Source organism: Macaca thibetana, chromosome 4, assembly GCF_024542745.1.
Source record: "Macaca thibetana thibetana isolate TM-01 chromosome 4, ASM2454274v1, whole genome shotgun sequence".
NCBI classification, from domain to species: Eukaryota; Metazoa; Chordata; class Mammalia; order Primates; family Cercopithecidae; genus Macaca; species Macaca thibetana.
This window is the reverse complement of record NC_065581.1, coordinates 32,830,267-32,853,184: the sequence shown is the minus strand read 5'-3', so window position 1 is coordinate 32,853,184 and position 22,918 is coordinate 32,830,267. Positions and strand designations below refer to the sequence as shown.

The window sequence follows — 22,918 nt, the reverse complement described above, 5'->3', positions numbered from 1 at the left end:
TGGGCTACGTATATCTACGGGTAAAATTCCTTCTCTTTACTTTCGCTTTATTTTTGTTCCTTTTTCTAGCTTGCTATATGAAACTCTTAATTATTTTCCAGACTTTCTTATCTTCTTTTTTTATTTTATTTTTATATGGGACACTTCACAAATTTGCATGCCATCCTTACACACGGGCCACACTAACCTTCTCTGCATCATTCCGATTTTAGGATATGTGCTGCCAAAGCAGACGCTCTTATTTTCTAATATAAATATCTAAGTAACTTCTAAATGCTGCTGAAACTCATGTCTTCATTTCCACTCATATCCTCATGACTATTTTTTGACTTAAATTGTACACTGTCTGATATAAACATTGTTCTAACAACTTTGTTTTAATTAGTATTTTCCTATTATACATATTTTTCATCCTTTTATTTTGAACCTTAAGAGTTTGTTTTTGTCTTGTGTCTTTTTTAAATGGCATATTGCTTGACTTTGTTCATATTAACAATGTAAAATTTTCCATTCCCTAATAGATGAATTTAACTCATTTTATATTGTGAATTTTTGTATGTTTATCTAAATGTTTCCTTTTTTTTTTTTTTTGAAATGGAGTCTTGCTCTGTCACCCAGGCTGGTGTGCAGTGGCGCAATCTCAGCTCACTGCAACCTCCGCCTCCCGGGTTCAAGCAATTCTTCTGCCTCAGTCTCCCGAGTACCTGTGACTATAGGCGCCCACCACCATGCCCAGCTAATTTTTGTATTTTTAGTAGAGACGGGGTTTCACCATATTGACCAGGCTGGTGTCGAACTCCTGACCTTGTGATCCCCCTGCCTTGGCCTCCCAAAGTGCTGGGATTACAGGTGTGAGCCACCGCGCCCAGCCAATGTCTCCAATTTATATTGTGTTTTCCACTTACAGTACTATGCTTTGTTCTTTCATTTTTAAATCTTCTTTCCTACCTTCTGCTGGTATATTAGATTTCCTTTACAAACAAGCCTGGATGACTTTCATATCACTTCTAACAACATTAGATCGACTAGAACTCAATCATATAGCCACACCTAACTACAAGGGAATTTTGGGGAAATAGTCTAACCATGTTGTATTAGTTCTATATTAATTAGTTCTATATTAGTTCTATAGCTGCTCTAACAAATTGCCACAAACTTAATGGCTTAAAACAACACAAATTTATTATCTATCAATTCCATAGTTTATAAATCTGTCATATATGTCTCACTGGACAACAATCAGGTTGTCAGCTAGACTGTATTCTTTCTGGATGTTCTAGGAACAAATCTGTTTCCTTGCTTTTTCAGCTTCTAGAGCCTGACCACATTCCTTGGTTCATGGCTCCCTTCTTCTGTCTTCAAAGTGAACAAAAATAAATCAAGTCCTCACATCACATCATTCTGCCCTTCTTCCATTGTAATACCTCTTTCTCTTTCTGTCTTTCTCTTTTCTGTCTCCTGCTTCCACTCTTAAAAATCTTTGTGATTATATTGGGCCCACTCAGATATACTAAGATCATCACCCTACTTTAAGGTGAGCTGATTAGCAACTTTAACTTCATCTGCAATATTAATTCCCTTTTTCCATGTAACCTAACACATTAAACAGGAAGATAATTCCAGGTTCTTACAATGCATGAGGCCTGTGGCCTTGATTTCTGCTGGTGATCAGGTGTTTAAGACTCAGTCCTCCAATAAGATATCACATGGGTGGTGAAACTTCTCATTCATTACCAAGAATATGGGTTCCTTCTTGATATATTTTTCTTGAATATATTACTTCTCTTTTTAGTTTTCAAGTTCAGCTCTACTTTATAAACTTTAAAAACTACCGTGTTCAGAGTAGTCACTTAAAGGAGAGGATGAAATATCCCCCTCTATAGCAAGCACCCTTTCAGTAAGCCCTGAGGTTCTAAATACTTTCACTACTTTGACTCTAGCTTCTAATATTATTTAAAAACTTCCTGGCCGGGTACGGTGGCTCAAGCCTGTAATCCCAGCACTTTGGGAGGCCGAGACGGGCGGATCACGAGGTCAGGAGATCGAGACCATCCTGGCGAACATGGTGAAACCCCGTCTCTACTAAAAAAATACAAAAAACTAGCCGGGCGAGGTGGCGGGCGCCTGTAGTCCCAGCTACTCGGGAGGCTGAGGCAGGAGAATGGCGTGAGCCCGGGAGGCGGAGCTTGCAGTGAGCTGAGATCTGGCCACTGCACTCCAGCCTGGGCGACAGAGCGAGACTCCGTCTAAAAAAAAAAAAAAAAAAAAAACCTTCCTGATTTGGTCTCTTGCTATTCTTCATCTCCATAGGGCACAAGTGAATTTTGGAAAGTGGAAACCCCTGTTGAAGCAGTTAGGTGGTAATTGTTTGGTGTAACAAAAAATATTTTCGAACAAAGGTGAAAAAAAGAAAATTAAGGGAGAGAGGAACAGGTGGAAGAAAGGTAGAGAAGGAAAGAACAAAGCAGCAGAATCACCAATGAAAGAAGACTTATAGGGACAGAAAAATGTCCAGAGATTGAGAAGCTAGCAATCTCCAAAAATATTTTTATTCTGTTACTCACCAAAATTGAAAGACAGGTTGCATAGATCTTGTAGTCCCACCTTACCACAAAAGTATTGCAGTCCATATGTAGATATCCAGCTGCTCACCACATTGCATTGCAATCGATAACAGGAAATGAGTTGTGACTCATTTCTATCCTCTTTCCCACAACTTTTCTGCAGTATAGTGTCTACGGCATCTAAGTTCTCCATGGGACAAACAGAACTCATTCTTGTTTTGATGTGTTTTATTTTAGCACTGTCTCGATCAAGTATTGGTAAGTTCCTTTACTTTTCTTCAATTCTGCTGACATTTAGCCCCATTTAATCAAGAGGATATCTTCCTAAACTTCCCAGACTTCTTCACTGAAGCACAGCAGAAGTTTGAACTTCACGTTTATCCAATTTCTTTGTTCTCCATAACCAGACACCTCAATAATCAGTCAAAAGTAAATGCAAGTTTCTAGTGGTTTATTATGATGACACGAAGAGAGCAATTTCCAAACCTGAAGTGTTGGAAAAACAGAATAAATAAGAAGGATGAAGTTAGTAAGAAATAAGAGCAAGAAGTTAGTAAGAAAAATAAGGTGAGGATGAAGATAATATAGAATGAGGGATAAATGATATTAGCTGTGTCCTCAGAATTTCAAAGCTTTGCATGGCTAGCCGGAAAAAGCAGCCTTCCCTGAGGCATCCCCAAGTCAGGCTGGCAGCAATGGAAGAGATGGCTAATTCCCTATCTCCCTGAGCTGCAACTGACACTAAGGGTTTGGTGCTCCCAGGTGTTGTTGGTTCCGATACTCATCCCTGCCCTGTCCCCTGCAAAAAAAAAAAGAAAGAAAGAAATGGATAGTTTTTGAGCCAGACAACCATATGAATTTTTTGTTTGTAGTTATTTTTAGGACAGCAAGGGGGAAATTTTCATATTTCCAAATTCTAAGTCTCTTTGGTGTGTCACAGAACTAAAGAACATTCCCTAACCCTGCTGAGCTCTTGTCCCTCACCTCCTTTTCCTTCCCCATCATTGAGCGTTTTGTCTAAAATTAATGAGACCTTCAAAGAATGAGAAGTCCACTGATTAAAGAATAAAGAGAGGATTAAAATGGTTTTAGCTGGCAATCATAGTTTCAGCAAAACAGTAATAGCTTCATTAACTTAGGAATAGGAGGGAAGAAGAGGTTTGTGAACAGACCAGGGAATGGGAGTAGGGGACAAGGAGAGGGTTGTAATTAAAGTGGGTCGTGTTCCTTGACTATTTACAGATACTACACATGAGGAAAAAATGAAGCTTAAAGATATTATTTAACTTGACCAAAGGCATATAGCTAGTAAAAGAGTAAAACTGAGGTTCTAAATACTGGCCTTTGGACTTCAAGTCCTGAGCTTGTCCAGCTACCCCCAGGACATCATTAAATATGTTTACTCTTCCAATCCAAAGTATTCTTTGGAAACAAAATGTTTGTTCCAAGGAATTTAGAAAATTATGCATATGTTAAAAATATATTACTTCAATTTTTAAAATGTAATTTGAAAATCTTAAAATGTAAATTAATATAAAATATCAGAATTAGTGTGCTAATCCAATACTGTGCCATAATCTTATTCCATGAATAAGGCTGTTTTGTTGTATATATAACTCTTAACAAGTGCCCTTAGAAAGCTATTAAGCTCAATATTTTATTACTTTTATGATTAAAACATGTTTTATCTAGTTTTGCTTTGTTTTCACCTAACTTACAGAAAGGGTAAAATATTTGGGGGTTGAAACATGCTAAACAATAAACTCAAATCTTCAATTCATCCAGCAAAATCTGCAGAGGACCCATGTGAGACAGGCTTGCCATAAAAACCCTCCAAAGGGGAAATTTAGAGCATTGCAGCTGCTATGCCTAAGACAATATAAGTATTGTCAATATAACAATATAAGTATTTCATAGACAGCATAGATTCTAGTGAGGTAAGACAGAAAATAAACACGTAAGCAAACAAATACAATAATTTCCCTTTCTAGATTAATTCCTACCATGATTATTAGACTATCATAGTACATTCTACGGAGAAAACAAATTAAGATAATATGATACAGCAAGACCAAGAAGTGAGGGCCTTTAGCTAGGAGATGGAAAGAAATTTCCCTGAGGAGATATTTGAACTGACACTGAATGGTGAAAAGGTGGCAGCCACAGGAGGATCTTAGGGAAGCGTATCTCAGGCAGAAAGAACACCAAGTTCCTGAGAGGGGAAGAAGAGTAGCTTGTATGAGAGACTGCTGAAAGCCAGTTGTGAATGATGGTGGAGGAGTCTGAAAGGCAGGGAGAGGCCAGATCACAAAAAGTCTTTTAGAATAAAATATGGAGAACACTTCTGAGCACCACAATAAGCCATTGTTTTCATCAGGGAAGGGATAAAGCCACATTTATGCTGTAAAAAGGCAACCCTGTCTTCTGGTAGAGAATGAAATGGGAGAGAATGACCATCATATTTATTTATGATAGCAACAAGGAGAGAGGTACAGAGTAAAGTCTCATATTGCTTCAAAGACAACAGGGGTTTCTACTGGAGAAGATATTGTTTGGAAACAGCAATGGGGAGCAAAAATGACATTTACCTACATTCAGGCATGTATATGGGTATGGACTTTTTCTAAACAAACAAACAAAAAAAAAACCAGATGTCACAGCCTCAACAACAGAGTGAGACCCTGTCTCTACAATGAATAAAAAATTAGCCAGCATGGTGGCATGCACCTGTGGTCCCAGCTACTTGGAAGGCTGAAGTGGGAGGATCGCTTGAGCCAAAGAGGTCAAGGCTACAGTGAGCTGTGATTGCACCACTGCACTCCAGCCTGGGTGACAGAGTGAGATCCTGTCTCGGAAAAAAAAAAAAAAAAAAAATCACTAAGAGGGCTGCAAGAGACATGGTTTTTTAAAAATGTTATCATTTTTAATTGACAAAAATGTATATATTTATGGTATACAACATAATGTGTTGATATATGTATACACTGTAGAATGACTAAATCAAGCTGTTAACATATCCATTTCCTCACACACTTTTTGTGGAGAGAACTCTTAAAATCCACACTCTTAGCAAATGTCAAGTATAACATATTATTAACTATAATCACCATGTTGTACAAAACATCTCCTGAATGTATTGCTCCTATCTAACTGAAACTTTGTGTCCTGTGAGCAACATCTGAGATACAGTTTTTTGTTTTGTTTTGTTTTGTTTTTTTTGAGATAGAATCTCACTCTGTTGCCCAGACTGGAATGCAGGGCACAGTCTCGGCTCCCTGCAACTCCACCAAAACTCCATCCCACAAAAACAAACCCCAAAAAAAAAACACACAAAAAAACCAAAAACCCAAAAAAAAAAAAAAAACGAAAAAACAACAAACCACAACCCAACCAAGAAAACCCAAAAAACCAAACAAAAAAAACAAAAAAACACCAAACAAAAAACCAACCCCACAAAACCCAAGAAAACAAACCACAAAAAGACCAAATGCAACTCCACCTCCCGGGTTCAAGCAATTCTTGTGCCTCAGCCACCCAAGTAGCTGGGATTACAGGTGTGCGCCACCATGTTCGGCTAATTTTTGTATTTTTAGTAGAGACAGGGTTTTGCCATCTTGCCCAGGCTGGTCTTGAACTCCTGGCCTCAAGTGATTTGCCTTCCCCAGCTTCCCAAATTGCTGGGGTTACAGGCATGAGACACCGCACCCAGCCTTGAGATACAGTATTTTAAAGGACAGTCAGGCATATTAAAGCAAGATGGTGAAGAAAACGTTTGGAGAAGTTCAAGATATAGGAAAATTTGCTGATACGAATTTCTGACAGCATGGTGTGTTTTAGAGAGTAAGGAGAGGTGGAAGGAATGTCCAATTAGGAATTAAAAAAAGCATTATGATAATAAGCATCCTTAAGATGAGGATTATCTTCAGATGGTGAGTAAATTAAATGAGGATGTGACCCATTTGGGGATTAATCTCAAAGGATGATGAGTAATTAGTTACATAGAGTATTTAGCTGAAAGATGCGTAGGGCCACCAGGAAGCTATTCATCCCTGAAGCTCAAGATGATATGTGGTCCTAAAGAATGGATGAGGCCCTCTTGAGAGATAATTCTCATAGGCAATTCACTGGACTGTGGTAACTTGAGACAGGGCCCCTCAAACCAGGACCTCAAAGGACTTGATCCTATTATTTCTTTGAAAATCTTGAACTAGCATAGTGCCCAAGATAGAGGAGGCTGCGGTCCATTACCCGTACATGTATAAACAGATAAGGACTGCAATCTGAAATGATGATATAATAATATGTGTTGAGCATTATGCTCCAGGCTCTGTCCTAAACACTTCTTCATAATAATCCTAGGAAGTAGATATTATTATAAATTCTATTTTTAAAATGAATAAACTTAGGCATAAAAAAAAAAAAAACCAGGCAGAGTAACACAGCTAGTAAGTAGGGGAACCAGGATTCAAATCCAAGCATTCTAGTAGTTGATGGCCCATTGTACTTAATGAGACCTAATCAAAGGTCCCCTTTCTAAAATGATTTCAGTGAGAATTTATACTTTGTAAACCAATTAACTCAGACTGATGTGGATTTTTATTATTATTCCTCAGTGCCAACTCCAGGAATCATATTTCAGTTTATTTTCTATTTCTAATTTAGGAAAGAGAAATGAGAGCAAGCAGATAATAAGAAGGAAGTACATAGGGAAACTAAGGAAAGTTGAATCAAGCCTAAGGTCCTCCACCTCCTCAAAGCAAGTAGAGGAAAAAGAAAAAAAAAAAAAAAAAAAACTAAGGGCCAAGCATGGTGGCTTACACCTGTAATCCCAGCATTTTGGGAGGCTGAAATAGGAGGATCCTGGAGGCCAGGAACTCAAGACCTGCCTGGACAACATAGTGAGGCTCTGTCTCTTCAAAACAATTGAAAGAATTAGTAGGGCATGGTGGCATGCCTGTAGTCCTAGCTACACAGGAGGCTGAGATGGGAAGATCACTTGAGCCCAGTAGTGAGAGGTTACAGTGAGCTATGACAGAACCACTGAACTTCAACCTGGGCAACAGAGTGAAACCCTGTCCCAGGAAAAAAAAAAAAAAAGACTAAGGTCTTCCAAGTTTTCTTAAGAGTTTCAACCTTTACAAAGGCTGAGAAGAAAAGGAAAAGGGAATCACCTTCTCTGCTCATCGTCAGTCCTACATGTCATTCTGGGCCTTGGCCACACCACCAGAGTACAAGATGCCTAAACAATCCATGAAAAAAATCACACTACAGCTGGCATAGAGGATCTGATGCCCCCTGGGGAAGGTAGTGTGAGGGATGTTTTTTCTGATCTGCTTTTCAAAGGGGGATTAACGCTGATGCTTTTAAGCAATTGATGTGCCCTTAGAGATGTGGGTATTTAACACAGTTTACAAGGGAATTGAGCAAGTTCTTGGTGGTTTCAGTACCATAAACCCTTGTTTGTCTAGGGACCTCGTCCTCCTTATTTGCCTCTTTCTAGGCAGGCCTTATTTCTAGAAAGTCAGCCTTTTTTGCTTCTCCTACCAAAACGTACCCTAAGGCTAAAAGGCCCAAGAACACAGGGCTTTAGTTTGTGAATGTAGCCTCATTGAATCATAAAAGTTGAGCAGAAGAAAAATTATTAAACCCTGTCATAGATGAGTTAAATGCAGTTCCAAAAGATGGTGAGAATTATCAAACTTTGCATAGTCATTTAACAGTCAATGTAAGACAAATAAGACTAATATCCAGACTTTCTCCACTGAATATAGTGAGGGTTCATTCTATGGTAGCTTGTACAAATTACTATCAAAGTTAATATCATTAAACCTTCTACAAGCCTTGCCCTAGAATTTAGGTTATTTTACAAGAGGAACATTTTAGAGATGAACAAAAACAAAAAAAAAAAACTGTTGGGGAGGGAAGATGGTCAGTATGTTAAAGAAAAAAAATTTTAAAGGAATGTTCCAGAAAGAAGAGAAAATTGTAAAGAATATGAAGGAAAACGTGCTGAACTTAAAGTGAAGAAAACTGGAGGCTAAAACTGCCTTTAATTTTTTGCATACTCAGGCACAGCCCTTCTCTTTCTCAATCTCGGTGTTCTTTTCTTATAAAACTAGAACCTTTGTAATATTGCCTTTCTTTGGTTCTTGAGGCTATCACATTAGGGAAAGAAGACTCTCCAAACTGAAAAGATGAAAGAAAAAGGGAGGGAGAAACGGAAAAGACAGGAGAAAGGTGGTGAATGAAATCAGAATATTGGAAATATAGTAAATCTGAATATTCCCCTGTAACTTTCACCCCTGCATAGTGTCTAAGGGGGAAAAGACATGGGACCACCTGCAAGTGTGACCACTTTATGAGCCTACCTACAGGGGAATGGAAAGTCTAATAACCTAAGGGAGGACTTATTTCCAGGCAGACTCTTGGGAAATTGATGGATTATTGAAACTTTTGACTGACTTGAATAATTGTTATTGTTCTTTAGCTTCAACTCAAGGATCCATGAGTAAGTTTATCTTTTTGTTTCAAAATCTAATGTTGTTGGGCTCCTACACAAGGCAGAGGACTTCTCCCTGTCTTAACTATTTTCTGTTTCCTGCTATGTCAGTGTAACAGGGCTTAAGACTCATGATTCTCCACCTTGTCCTTCATTAGCCATCTTAACTGGATCATGCCCACCTTTATCACCTTTCCCCCTCTCTACGACAATGAGACCTCCCACTTGCTTAAGCAAATTCCTTCATTCTTGCCTTTGACCACATCCTCTCACTCCCTTATTTCTTCAGAAGTCATTGCTTCTCTCTTCTACACCTTTAAATATTTTCCTTCCTTTAACTGCTTCTCCTTAAGGTATAGAACAGGTTTGATTTTCTTCCATCTTAAACAGATCCTAACTACGTCCCTCTCTAATCGCAGCCTACCTTCAAGGGAGGAAATTATGCTGTACACTCTGACTGTGGGCTTAGAAAAAAGTTACTGCTCACTTCTTATCTGAACTATACACTATTTCTCCATGAATTGAAAGTAATATAAGACCTACTAAAAATCACTTTTAAAATAAATTTGCTTGTTAATTATTTTCAATTTACAGAGGACTATTGCCTAGAAGTTCAGCATGCAGACCCTAGAGCCAGGCTAACTAGAGTTGTATCCCAGTTCCCTACTTACTATTTGTTTGAACATACGCAAGTTATTTAATCTCTCATTAAAATGTCAAGTCAGTTATATAACTAATTTCAACAACTAGTTGAAAATTAATCAAATAAAAGAACAGAGAAGAGGCTGGGTACTGTGGCTCACGCCTGTAATCATGACACTTTAGGAGGCTGAGGCGGGTGGATCACCTGAGGTGAGGAGTTCGAGACCAGCCTGGCTAACATGGTAAAACCTCGTCTCTACCAAAAATACAAAATTAGTTGGGCATGGTGGTATGTGCCTATAATCCCAGCTACTAGGGAGGCTGAGGCAGGAGAATCACTTGAACCCTGGAAGGGGAGGTTGCAGTGAGCTGGGATCGCACCACTGCACTCCAGCCTGGGTGACAGAGTGAGACTCCATCTCAAAATAAAAGAACAGAGAAGTGAGGGAAGCTGAAAAAAATGAATGGAGAAGAGAGGAAAACCAAAGAGGTAAAATTTAAATAAACCTTCTGGACTGATTTCAATTGGTTGTCAAAAAAAAAAAAAGAACACATTTTCTAAATGAAGGGAAGATTGTGACAGGAATGAGGAAGAGAGAAGTGAGGAAATCGGCAAAAAATCCAAAACAGATAACACTGGCTGGACAGATTTTTTTTCTGATCTATGTGCTTTTCCTACAAAATTTTTCATATTGACTTTTACTTTTGTGGTTGCATATTAGGGTCACATTTCCTACTAGCAAAGTTGTTTCTTGTTCAAAGATGGAATTAAATATATCATATTTCATTATTTTTTTCTAAAAGGCATCAAAACTTCCAGATGCTTCACAGTCTGAACAAGTTTATTACTCACAGGTTTTAATTAAATGTGACCCAACCAATACCTATCCTTAAAATAATGAAAAGAAAGGGATTCACTTGCCCTATCCTGACTCAGGCCACAACCCATATGATGCTGATCTCAAACTGCACTGTTGCTGAAGTATAGATGGTGCTCACTTAAATCATCTCTTCTTATCTGAAAATACAGCTCCCAAATTAGCCAACAGTAGCCCAGTGCCACCTGTAGATGTGTTTTGTTTGGCCAGCACGGCATTATATTAAACTTTGAATTTGAATGCCTCTGAGTAGGGTATGGACTTTTCACCATCTCTATCCCTTATAACTCTAGCAGATTCACAATCATGAGACCTGCTGGACCCCTTAATGCAAGTGAGTTTGTGATCCCCACAAAGATAATGAGGAATTCTGTCTGGTATGGAAAATGTGGTACTCTCTAAACAAACTAACTTGGATGTTCCCATTAGGAAGAATATCCACAGAGACCGTGTCCTTAATCCAAAACACATAATATTCAGTATTTTGGCAGGATATGTACATCCTAAGTTTTTTTATCTGCTTCTTTGCTCTGTAAGGCAACAAGTAAATGCCTTTCACTGTCCCACTTATTGGTCTTCAGCTGGGAAACGCCACAAAATACTCAGTTCAAGAATTTCTCTTCTTGGCCCAGTACGGAAGCTCATGCCTGTAATCCCAGCACTTTGGGAGGCCGAGGTGGGGTGATCACTTGAGGCCAGGAGTTTCAGACCAGCCTGGTCAACATGGCGAAACCTCATCTCCAATAAAAATACAAAAATTAGCTGGGCATGGTGGCGCATGCCTGTAATTCCAGCTAATCAGGAGGCTGAGGCACAAGAATGCCTTGAACTCAGGAGGCGAAGGTTGCAGTGAGCCGAGATTGTGCCACTGCACTCCAGCCTGGGTGACAAAGACTGTCTCAAAAAAAAAAAAAAAGAGAAAAGAAAAGAAAAGAAAAATTCCTTTCTCCTCATTATTCCATATTACTTTAGGTCAGGAATGGAATATATATGACCTGTGTTACATTTCTGCTCATGCCTTTGCCTATGGCAGACATCAATAATTGATCATGATTCTCTTACCTGCTCAGCCCACACGTATCCTAAAATTCTTCTCATCTCCAGATAGTCATTACTAATTGATCAAAATTAAATATGCATAACTCAAGTATAATTGCCACTCCTAACATAGGTTAATATCTTAAATCTTAAAAATCTTAAGTATAGAAAACTGTCCTTTTAAAATTATCCTTATTTGGTGGTGGAAGTGGCTTCACCTTCTCAAGAAACTGACAGTTCAGTGATTAATGGCCTAAAATACCACATAGAAAAACAGACATCTCTTTCCAAATGCTGAGGGTAGATCCTGTTGTTTCTGGGGAAAGCTACCATTTCCCTCCTAAAACAGCAATGTAACAAATAAGCAAAAAATAATTATACACAAAGAAGGAAACACATTATTCAATTCTTTTAAGATAAAAAATTGCAAAATTTTCAACATCTTAAAATATGATTGGTTATTTCTCAAGACAGAAACAAGAGAGATTAAAATGATATAATTAAGGTACTAAGGTACACAAGAAGATAGGGTTATTTTAAAGATTAAAATAACACAAATTAATAAATCAAAAATAAAAACACAATTAAGTGCACATTATAATGCTCTGCTGTCAGGACTCAGAACTTTTCAAATGACAGTCAGAAATAAAAGGAAAAAATAAAGCAGAAAAAAAGTAAAATAAAGTAGCTTACTACTTTGCCAAAGTATTTCATTCGTTTATAGTTACTGAATATTTCTTTCCATAACATTTCTAATACAACTTTTCAGCTTTCCTTTCTGTTATTACTCCTGATTTTTCACTGCAACTTCACAATATAAGTAAGATGGGGGACACCACTTCTGTTTTAGAGATGAGAAAATTAATGTTCAGAACATTTAGTGACTTGCCCAAAATCACAGAGCTAAAGAATAGCAAAACTGGGACTCAGGTCTTTAACCTCAAGACTGTTTGTACCACACCTGGGGAGGAGGAGGAGGGAATGGGATTATCTATCTCCATGCCTTCTGAAAGTCTAAATCTAATTTAGTCTAAAGTCTAATCTAAATCATATCTAATAATATACTTTTCAATTTTTATTATAGGTAGTATAAAATGTTTAAAAACAATTGAAGAACCTCTCTGTAAGTTTCCCATATACACAACTCAGTCCTTTTTTTACTGACTCCTAATAATTGTACAAATTTATGGGATATATGTGATATTTTGATACATGCATACCAAGTGTAATGATTTGGATGTTCTACAATGTGCCTGCTACCAGAGGAACGGGGAGGGTGGTGAGAAGGCACATAAAGGTGGAGGAAAGGAGAAAAACTTGCAATTTTACTGTTCTCTCTTTCTTTTACCAGTATGAGGAAGTTGAGGCTGATTTCAAGATCCTATAAGTGACTGATTAATTTTTTCATTTAGCAAAGGGGAAATTCTTATAATAAAAACTAGATTAATTAATGAAATTGTGAAAAAGATTCTGGGGCCAGGGAAAATTATCTATAATCTTTAGAAGGATTTGACAGCAGGAAGATAATGAAAATTAAGAATAATAACTGCAGGAAGTATGATTTTCACAGTCTCCTAAGGAAAAAAGGAAAATGCTTACTTACCTTCTTGCTGCCTTTCCATGTAAATCAAATATGTAGTAACTGCTTGATCTGAAACTCCCTGAGATAAACCCCCTTGAGTCATGCTGTCTCTAAACTCACCTTTTTTGTTTGTATTTTAGCCAGAACTGCAGGAGCCATTAGTAAGTTGCTTTTCTGCCCTTTAATTCTCATGTGCTTTGCTCTACTAAACTGTTAGAATATGTAAGACATTCATATTTCTAGGTGTTTTTGTTTCTTTCACAAATTGTTCATTCTTTTCCCCTTCTTTATTCTCTATTCTTATCTTAATAAACTGCGGTGCCTCTGTAAGAAAGTACTATTACCTTTAACTTTTCCAAACTCTTGAGATTCAACAGCAAAGAGAAAAGAGTGAAAAACAAAAAATGGTCAAGTGAAAAGAAGAAAGATTCCCCTGTGAGAAAACTCAGTAACACTCAAAGAAAGAGGCTTGATGGTGGCCATTCTACTTAAGACCCACCAAGAAAATTTCAGTGACATGCAGTGAGTCCCAGCTCACTGACCGAGGATCCCAGACTGTCACTGATGTTTGTGCGGGATGTATATCCCCTGCTATGAACAAAGAATAAATCTGAAAGAAGTATCCAGATAGAATTTTAAATGAAACTGTAGCATACACCTCTGGAAGAAGCATTGGTTGGGAATAGAAAATAAGGGATAAGTGAGAGGAAATTGGTTTAAAAAGGAAAAAAATAATGGTAAATGGAAACAATGACTTTTATATGATCTGAGATTTTACCCGCCCTTTATGACCTTGATGCTTAAAGTGAATCCAAGGACCTGCATCAACATCACCTTGGAGTTTTAGAGATGCAGAGTCTGAGCCTGTTGCCCACCCCTGACCTACTAAGTCAGACTTTGCATTTTAATAAGATGCCCAGGTGATTTGCGTGCATACCAAAGTTTAAGAACCATTGCTCTACAGGATTTTAATTCTCTGCCCCGAGAGAGGAAATAAAAAGATGAATGCACTTGGTCCAAATTTAACCAGCTTTTCCAGCCCTGGCCAATTTCCCACACCAAGAGTGATCTTAAAATCAAAGACAAGAAAGATGAAACTCATCAGGGTTTAATTCACTTTCTAACACATTTCCATCCTTCAATTTTGAGGATGTTCAGAGCTTGAGACCCTGACGCAGCACTAACTCTGAAGGAAAGAGAAAAAAAGTGATTTGAGAATTAAAGCTCATGGTATATCACATCCTGTGTCTACTCCTCTTGGAGTATTTATACAAATGAAACATTATTAAAATAATCAAGTCAAACTTTGAGAGCAAATACTGGGTAGGTATCATAAAAGCACATATTAGGCCAAGCACAGTGGCTCATACACGTAATCCCAGCACTTTGGGAGGCCAAGATGAGAGGATCACTTATAGCCTGCGAGGTGCATGAGGTGTAGAGAGGTGTGGTGGGGTGTGTGCGTGTGTGTGTGTGTGTGTGTGTGTGTATGTGGTCATAAACAAGAAGACTGTTACTGCATTATTAACAAGTATGTGGGTCTAGTGTCTCAATTCCTTTGCCCACTACTCATACCTATAAATGTCTTAAGTCAACCTAGCAGTTTCTATTCCCTCTTATATGGCAGGCCAAGTTACTCTGTTGAATATGGGCCAAAATCACTACAGAGACAGAAATCCCACTGTCTCCTTCAGAAGATGAGGCTATAGATTCTAGCTAAGCAAGTTCAAATTAGCCAGCTGGAAGACAGGCAATGGCCTGTGTAATCTACTGAGCTACAAGCAGGACACCCATCGGGAAAGGGGAAGGAACGCTGCCTGACCAAATGTGCATCCCTACAGTTCCAGCTGGCAGATTCCAGCAGTAACCGGGGTCCTCCAAGATGAAGAAGGAAGCATTTGTAAACTTTATTTGTTCCTCCACGGAAGTGGAAATTTTGCTCCTGGTGTCTACATTTGTGATGTTTTCCCAGAAAGAATTTTAATGCAAACAGTATTTTCTCATTAGTTCTATTTTGTTTTTTCCATATTTTAGCTGGAACTATTAGACCTATAAGTGAGTTCCTTTTCTGTTTCCTCTAACATTCTTTGGCCTTCTGTGGGATATGGGGTCCTCTCCACATCCTAACTGTTACCATTTCTACCCCTACAGGATTTCTCACTCATACTTCTTAATTGTATTCAAATCTTCTGACACCTTCTGATGCCCAAGCCATCAGACACAATATCCTGAATTGTTACTGAATTTAGGATAAGGGAAAGCCACATAATTCATGTTTAAAATTGTATTTTATTTTAATTATTTATATTTATTATTTTTTAGTTACCTAAATTTCTCATTTAAGATGGATGTTGAATGATTTAAACTGGTAGGAAGGTTATGCGGCTTCCAGGCTAAGATTATCTGCAGTCCCACAGTAGTTGTTCTCCTCTGGTTGAATTGTTTCATAGTTTATTTAGAAACAATACCGGTAACATGAAAAATCTGTTAATGTCAAACCACACTTTCCTCCTTTTTGTATTTCAGTGCAATTCACAGCCCCTATTCGTAAGTATCAAGTTTGTTTTTCCACTGTGGTCCCTTTGATATCTGACCTACAAGGTCTTGGGGCCTGATCTGCTCTGCATTTTTCTAAACAATTTCAACTTTTATTTTAGATTCAGGTGGTGCATATGCAGGTTTGCTAATGGGTATATTGTGTGATGCTGAGGTTTAGGGGTGACATGCTTTCTTAACACTGTCTTTCTCAATTCCCCTAGCATTCCTGTTACATAGTTTGCAAAGAGGCCATCCACGAAGTGTTAAGAAATCTCACAGACTAACATTTAAAAATATAAACCAAAACAGCCCTCTTAGTAATAGTCATAATGATCCATCAGCAACGGAAGGTACATCTTTCAAATAAACCATGTCTCTAAGGAAACTGGGGACAAGGGGCAAGAAAATGTAAGAAAAATAGAGGCATAACAGATTAATATGGAGTGAGTCTTTCCCAACCCTCTGAAGATTTCCAACCATCACTGAAAGCAGGAGGAGGCCTCCATCCCTGTAGGTCCCTTATATTGTGCAACAGGGAGCCTGCCTGAGGCTCGCCATACAAGCAACTCTTGATCTTCCCGTTTCTATTTATGATACTCCCTAGAGCGAGTGTTAGGCAATGGGAATTTCCTTCACAGTGGTGAAGCATACGGATATCTTTTTCTTTCTCCCTCTCTCTCTCTCTGTCGCAGCTGGAGCTACAGGACCTATCAGTAAGTTTGCTGTCTGATTCTCCACAGTGAGCATTTTACTTTCCTGCAGTATCTTAGGGATCGCTACCTGGTTTCCATGTTGGGATTTCAAGGGTTTGGAGTTCACATTTTCTTCAACCTCTTATTTTTCTTCGACCTAGCATTTCAGTAAGTCATGATTAGCTCTGTAAACGTACACTTCACCAACAAAAACAAACTACAAAGTGGAGGATGAACCCTTGCAGATTTTCAATGGCTCCTCACCATCACACAAGGGATTTTTAGATGAGGAGGCCCTTATATGTACTAGCTTGCCATAGCAAGAAAGTCACCATTTCTACTACTCAGCTGCAGCTGAACTTGACATTAGTGATTCAGATTCCTACTGGGGAAAGTATATAAATGAAAGTACATAAATAAAAAGTATATATAAAATATATATATAGCTACTGATTTCTTTTCTCTTTTTTCTTTAGAGCTGTCTCACAAAACCATTGGTAAGTCATCTGATTCTCAATTATAATACCTTTTGGTACTTTACTTAGAACATCAATCTATTTTTAATTCAACTATTCATGCCCAAGGACTCAAGGATCAAGTCCTTCTGCCACCTCATAATTTCACCCAGTGCTCCTTCAGGTTGGACTCATCCAGGTTTTGCAATAAAAATATATTAACTATGAAGCTGAAACGCAAAGTGAAAAATATCCCACTAGAGATGGTCCTAAGCTGTTTCCACTTCAGCATATAATCTAGCTCTGTAGAGCCAATATTTAATAAAGATTTAGAACCCAGCACCTAAACTTCCTGATTTTCTTTCCATGCAAATGATTTTTCCATTATTAGATAATCTTCACTATGTAAAATAATGCAAATTTTAAGTTTTCTTTCTTTTTTTTGGGGGGGGGGGCGGACAGAGTCTCGCTCTGTGGCCCAGGCTGGAGTGCAGTGGCGTGATCTCCGCTCACTGCAAGCTCTGCCTCCCGTGTTCAGGTCATTCTCCTGTCTCAGCCTCCTGAGTAGCTGGGACTACCGGTGCCTGTCACCAAGCCCGGCTAATTTTTTTGTATTTTTAGCAGAGATGGGGTTTCACTGTGTTAGCCAGGATGATCTCGATCTCCTGACCTCGTGATCCGCCCGCCTTGGCCTCCGAAAGTGTTGGGATTACAGGCTTGAGCCACCACGCCCGGCCTTTCTTTCCTTTCTAATTGCCCTGAAAAGTTCTCTCCAGAAGAGTTAGGCTCTATTTTCAGCAACTTTTAGCAACGTAGTCACATTCTTTGAGTGATCCCTATAGTGTCTTACTACTGTTTTTCTAACACTCGTGTACATTACTTTGTTGCATCTAAACAACATCAAATGGCAGTAGGTAAGGCAGTTATTATCCTCATATTTAGAAATGAGGAAACTGAGGGCCAGGAGTCATTTCTCAAAAAAATAAGAGGATGGGTTAGTTAATAAAATTAAGACTAAAGTTTTACTAGCTCTTCATTCTTTCCACTATCTTTCCATTTTTGGGTGTTATAACAGGTTATTAACAGTGAATAAAATGAACTTCTAATGTTGAGATTAAAAGGTAGTAAAGGCCTAGAGGAGATAAAGTGAGAGAATGAGTAACACAAATAGTAACAGATAAAGAATGAAGATGCAGGTTAGAGAGAGATAAATAGGAGAAAATTTAAAAAGAAAAAAGTAGGAAGAAAATTGGAAGGAGAAAGAGTAAGTGAATTGGCACATAAGAGAATAAAGAAGAGAAATGAATATGTTGAGAAAGAGAATAAAAATAAAGGTACAAGAAGTCACAAATTGAAACTGGAAATGAGAAGAAAATATAGAAAAACCGAAGAAACAAAATACATTTTGAAGTGATCACCTATCCAAGGATTTAGTAACTTATGTCAAGAGGGCAGGTTTCCTAAGAGTTCTACTTCAGAATCAAAGATACATATTTGTAGATACAGACAAAGCAACTATTAGCATAATATCTAAACGTATAACTGGTCTACTGCTCATAGCCAAGGGTATCCAGATCTGGAAGCACCACCTTCTAGGTGTTTTACACAGAAAAAAAAAATTCAGAGTTAAAAGTTCGGGGATTGTTGATCAAAACTTGAATGTTTCTCATCCTGAGTGACACTGAAGTGAAGGATTATTAACTGCTATGCCCACTGGGTCTTTAGCAGGATATGGTCTTTTCAGATTCAACTAACCTTGCAGACTTACAAGATTACCATAGCTCTCATCTGGCACCAGTCTACTTAGTAGGACCTAAGGCAGGACGCACAGCTTGCCAGCAAGGGCATTATCAGCTATCCCTCTGCTGTGGGAGCAGTACTCGCCATGATCTATGCAGCTGTCCACATAGCCACCTAGGACTTATTCTGCTTGGCCTTCTGTTAGATGAATTGGGAGCTGACCTGGCTTAGAAACCCCACAGGTCTACCAGGAACTAAAATCTCCTATAAGAACCCCATACACATTACCTGCAGGGATCCCGTAAGGAATATGACCAAATACATGGGTCACTGCACTCAGGGAAGCCCAAAGTTATAGCTTCTTAATACATATTTACAGTTCTCCCAGTTCAGATGCAGTCTGACATCAAGGATCATTCTTATGCAAGCAGTGTTGCTAAATAACATAACAGGCTTTCGGCCAGGCGCGGTAATCCCAGCACTTTGGGAGGCCAAGACCAGCGAATCACAAGGTCAGAAGTTTAAGATCAGCCTGGCCAATATAGTGAAATCCCATCTCTACTGAAAAAATACACAAAAATTAGCTGGGTGTGGTGTCGTGTGCCTACAGTCCCAGCTACCCAGGAGGCTAAGGTAGGAGAATCACTTGAACCCAGGGGGTAGAGGTTGTAGGGAGCCAAGATCATGCCACTGCACTCCAGCCTGGGCAACAGAGTGAGACTCCGTCTCAAAAAAATAAATAAATAAATATAACAGGCTTTCGATATTTATCAGGTCATCAAGTGATCAGAGCTAGAAAACCAACTGAAGGTCAAATTCTCATTAAAAACTGAAAGTTTTGGCCAGGCATGGGCTCACACCTGTAATCCCTGCACTTTGGGAGGCTAAGGCAGGAGGATCACTTGAGACCAGGAGTTCCAGACTAGCCTGAGCAACAACAGAGCAAGACCCCATCTCTACAAAAAAAATTCTTTTTAATTAGCCAGGCATAGTGGCATGCAGCTGTAGTCCTAGCTACTCAGGAGGCTGAGGTGGGAAGATCACTTGAGCCCAGGAGGTGGAGACTATAGTGAGCTATAATTGCACCACTGCACTCCAGCCTGGGTGACAGAGTGAGACCTTGTCTCAAAAAAAAAAAAAAAAAAAAAAAAAAAAAAAAAAACCAGGTTTTGTTGACTCTTTGCTCACAGACTCTAAAGCTAATCAAAGCAGCAGTCACTGCTCTATCACTCTCCAATAAGCTGGAAGCTGTGCGAAGAGGAAACTGGATTCTTACCTCCTATTCTAATGTCTACCTCTGGAACATATTAGTTGATCAGAAATAAAGATTTTAGTGAAAGAACAGTCCCTTGGGAAAGAAATATTTTCTACTCCTACTGACAGGAAGTGTTTCACCTTTCCCTACTATCAGTAATGTTAATACCTAATAACGAAGTTTCACCTTTCCCTAGTATCTCTTAGGTTGGCAAGAATCCTACAAAAACCTTCACCTTGGGCTGACATACTGCAGTAAATGCTAAATATCCTTTTTCCTTTTTTCTATAGTTAACATAGTTGGATTAATTCTCCCTAATGATCTCATAACTGATACCACTTCTTCTCCCCTGCTCTACCTCTCAAAGCCTCACTTCCAGGATAAAATTAGTGAAAAATATACTCCCCAGTCAAATAACCATACTAATATGTCAATTTCAACTTCTTTTTAGTGCAAACTCCAAGACCTATTGGTAAGCTGCCTGTATATATCAACTTATCTCTGTTGGCTTCTTACTATGTCTGAAGGAGACTGGCCCCAACTGTTTAAGTATCTGGGTTAAAGAATCTAAAAATCGTATGTCTTAGACTTTCATTTCCCCATATCCTAACTGTTAGGTTTTGGAGGGAAGGCAAGGGTTAAAGAAAGACACAGAGAGAGTGGTGGCTCTACAGCAAATGCAGGCTTTATGTCCAGCATAAGACCTACAGAAGTGGGGAACTAGCCTAATGCCAGTGTCCACCGCTGCTTACAGGCTGGGGATACTTATAGGTATGGGTGGGAAGGGTCTGGGTAGTATGGCTTGCTGCCCAGCAGGATATTGATAAGATGTTCCCATGATGAGGGGGTTCTGGTCCTTGTTCCTGCAGAATGTGGTGTTCCTTGCACTTTCTCCCAGCAGAATATGATAGGGAGGTTTCTTTAGGTGGCCCTTTGTCCACCTTGTAGTCAGGTGGTTAGGCAGAATGTTTCTCACAGCCTGAACCCCCGTGGAATGTTTCACTTTGACCAAGGTCTTCAAAATAGCTGGAGGCTTACAAAATGGTGCAGTTTGGATTAACACTAACATCTCTCTAGGCAACCAATTATATTTTAGCAAATGGAAATTCCATTACCTTAAAATTCATAACAGACAGGCATTGTTCCAATAATGATTATAGTGGCTTGTCAATAATCATTAGAATAGCTTCCTAAGGCAAAGGTGTAATCAAATCTGGAAAAGAATATAAGAAATGAACAAGAATATAAAAGAAAGATAGCTGAGAGTGAAACAGAGTGATGTGAGGAAAAAAGACTGGGGGAATATCGGGAAAGGAATACAATTAAAGATCTCACCTCTAACACCTATAATGAAAAGCAAGAATGAAGTGGTTATGCTAACTAAAACAGGGTTAATAATCTCCTAGAAGAAGATCTGGTTCTTATGGAGAGGCTACAGTACAGCAGTAGTGCAATGAAAAATATTTAATCCTGAATAATGAGATTTAGTAATTCCTGAGAAAATCATTTTCACTGCTTGCCTTGGGAAAACAGCACTAATAGAGGTGTTTTTGGGCCAGGCGCAGTGGCTTACACCTGTAATCCCTGCACTTCGGGAGGCCAAGGTGGGCGGATCACCTGAGGTCAAGAGTTCAAGACCAGCCTGGCCAACATGGCGAAACCCCATCTCTACTAAAAATACAAAAAATAGCCAGGCATGGTGGCGGGCACCCGTCATCCCTGCTACTCAGGAGGCTGAGGCACGAGAATCACTTGAACCCAGAAGGTGGAGGTTGTAGTGAGCCAAGATCACCCCACCGCACTCCAGCCTGGGCGACAGAGTGAGACTCTGTCTCAAAAAATATAAGTGTGTGTGTGTGTGTGTGTGTGTGTGTGTGTGTGTGTGTGTAATTTGTTTGTTTCTATTTTTTAGTACAATATCCTGGACCCAATGGTAAGTACCTTATCTATCCTTCTCCCTCCAGGTTCCTTGATCTTCTACAGTGTCTAGAGGGCCTGTTCCCTGTCTGAAATGCCCTAGATGTGTCTTACTGCCATAAGAGCAGTTGTTTTATGCATGTTTTTATGCTTCCTGGTTGCAACCTACTGAGAATTCTCCAGGGCTATTTTTTTTTAAAGAAAAAGAGTAAGAAAATTTCCCCAGAAATAGTCATAATGTCTTCTATAACAATACAGAAGAATTTTCTAAAGTAGCAGAGAGAGAATAATAAGGGCAGCTTTCCAGTTCTGAAGTGCTTTGTAGTTTCTAAAGGGCCTACTCAAAGATAATGGAGACTATGAGGAGGAAATGAGAAAAGAAAATCAAATTTTAAGAATAAATACAAAAGGGAGAAAAGACAATAAAATTTTACAGGAAATACTATTCTGGGTCTAGTCTAACCTGAGTTCTCCGGTCTTCTCTCCAAAGGCCTTTCTCTTTCCTCATGTCCTATCCTGCTCTCTATCTCCAAACACCTTTCAGCCCCACCACACGTGCGCGCATGCGCAAACACACACGACAGCGAGGAAAAGAAAGGACAGAGCACCTCGTGGAACACGAAATGACAGTAATTGGGCTGTAATTACAGGAACTGGCAGAAGCATCACATATGGAAAAGAACAAAGTGAAAGTCCATATTGTGACGAACTAGGGAGAAACAGGTGTTAAAATATAGGGAATCAAACCAACCCCAGGACATGGGAAATTCTGAGTCTAGAAATAAAGGGATAGCATTAGAAAGTTTAAGTCAAGCAGGAAGGATTATCAGAAGGCAAGTCACATATATTCAAACAAACATTCCTTCATCTAGCTGATCTCCTAGCATGTATCAGATACTAAGCTGAGCACTGAGGATAAAGTTATGAATAAGGAAGAGAGAGATTTGGTTGGTCTCTGGTGCCATGGAGTTTACAGTCCTATAAGATCACTTGGGAAAACAAACCCAAAATGTGTAGAGGGCAGGCAGCATCCCACACAATCATACTATGACCATTAAAACTGGATATTTACTGCCCTAAATTCTGGTTCTAACTATCCTTTTTGTGCATGAATAAGA

The 22,918-nt window shown here is 38.9% G+C and overlaps 1 protein-coding gene and 1 non-coding gene across 2 annotated transcripts in view; one reads left to right on the top strand and one right to left on the bottom strand.

Annotated features, from left to right (window-relative positions):
• TSBP1 (testis expressed basic protein 1) overlaps positions 1-22,918 on the top strand; it is a 77,267-nt gene that overhangs the window by 13,012 nt on the left and 41,337 nt on the right. Inside the window, exons 7-15 of the mRNA XM_050786210.1 lie at positions 2,802-2,822; positions 9,052-9,072; positions 12,706-12,744; positions 13,344-13,364; positions 15,730-15,750; positions 16,434-16,454; positions 16,910-16,930; positions 20,335-20,355; positions 21,796-21,816. Of these exons, the coding sequence (XP_050642167.1) occupies positions 2,802-2,822; positions 9,052-9,072; positions 12,706-12,744; positions 13,344-13,364; positions 15,730-15,750; positions 16,434-16,454; positions 16,910-16,930; positions 20,335-20,355; positions 21,796-21,816 (207 nt within the window). The remainder of the gene's footprint in view (positions 1-2,801; positions 2,823-9,051; positions 9,073-12,705; positions 12,745-13,343; positions 13,365-15,729; positions 15,751-16,433; positions 16,455-16,909; positions 16,931-20,334; positions 20,356-21,795; positions 21,817-22,918) is intronic.
• Positions 130-234, bottom strand: LOC126954013 (U6 spliceosomal RNA). Its single transcript, XR_007725476.1, has one exon. It is a non-coding gene; the product is annotated as a U6 spliceosomal RNA (small nuclear RNA).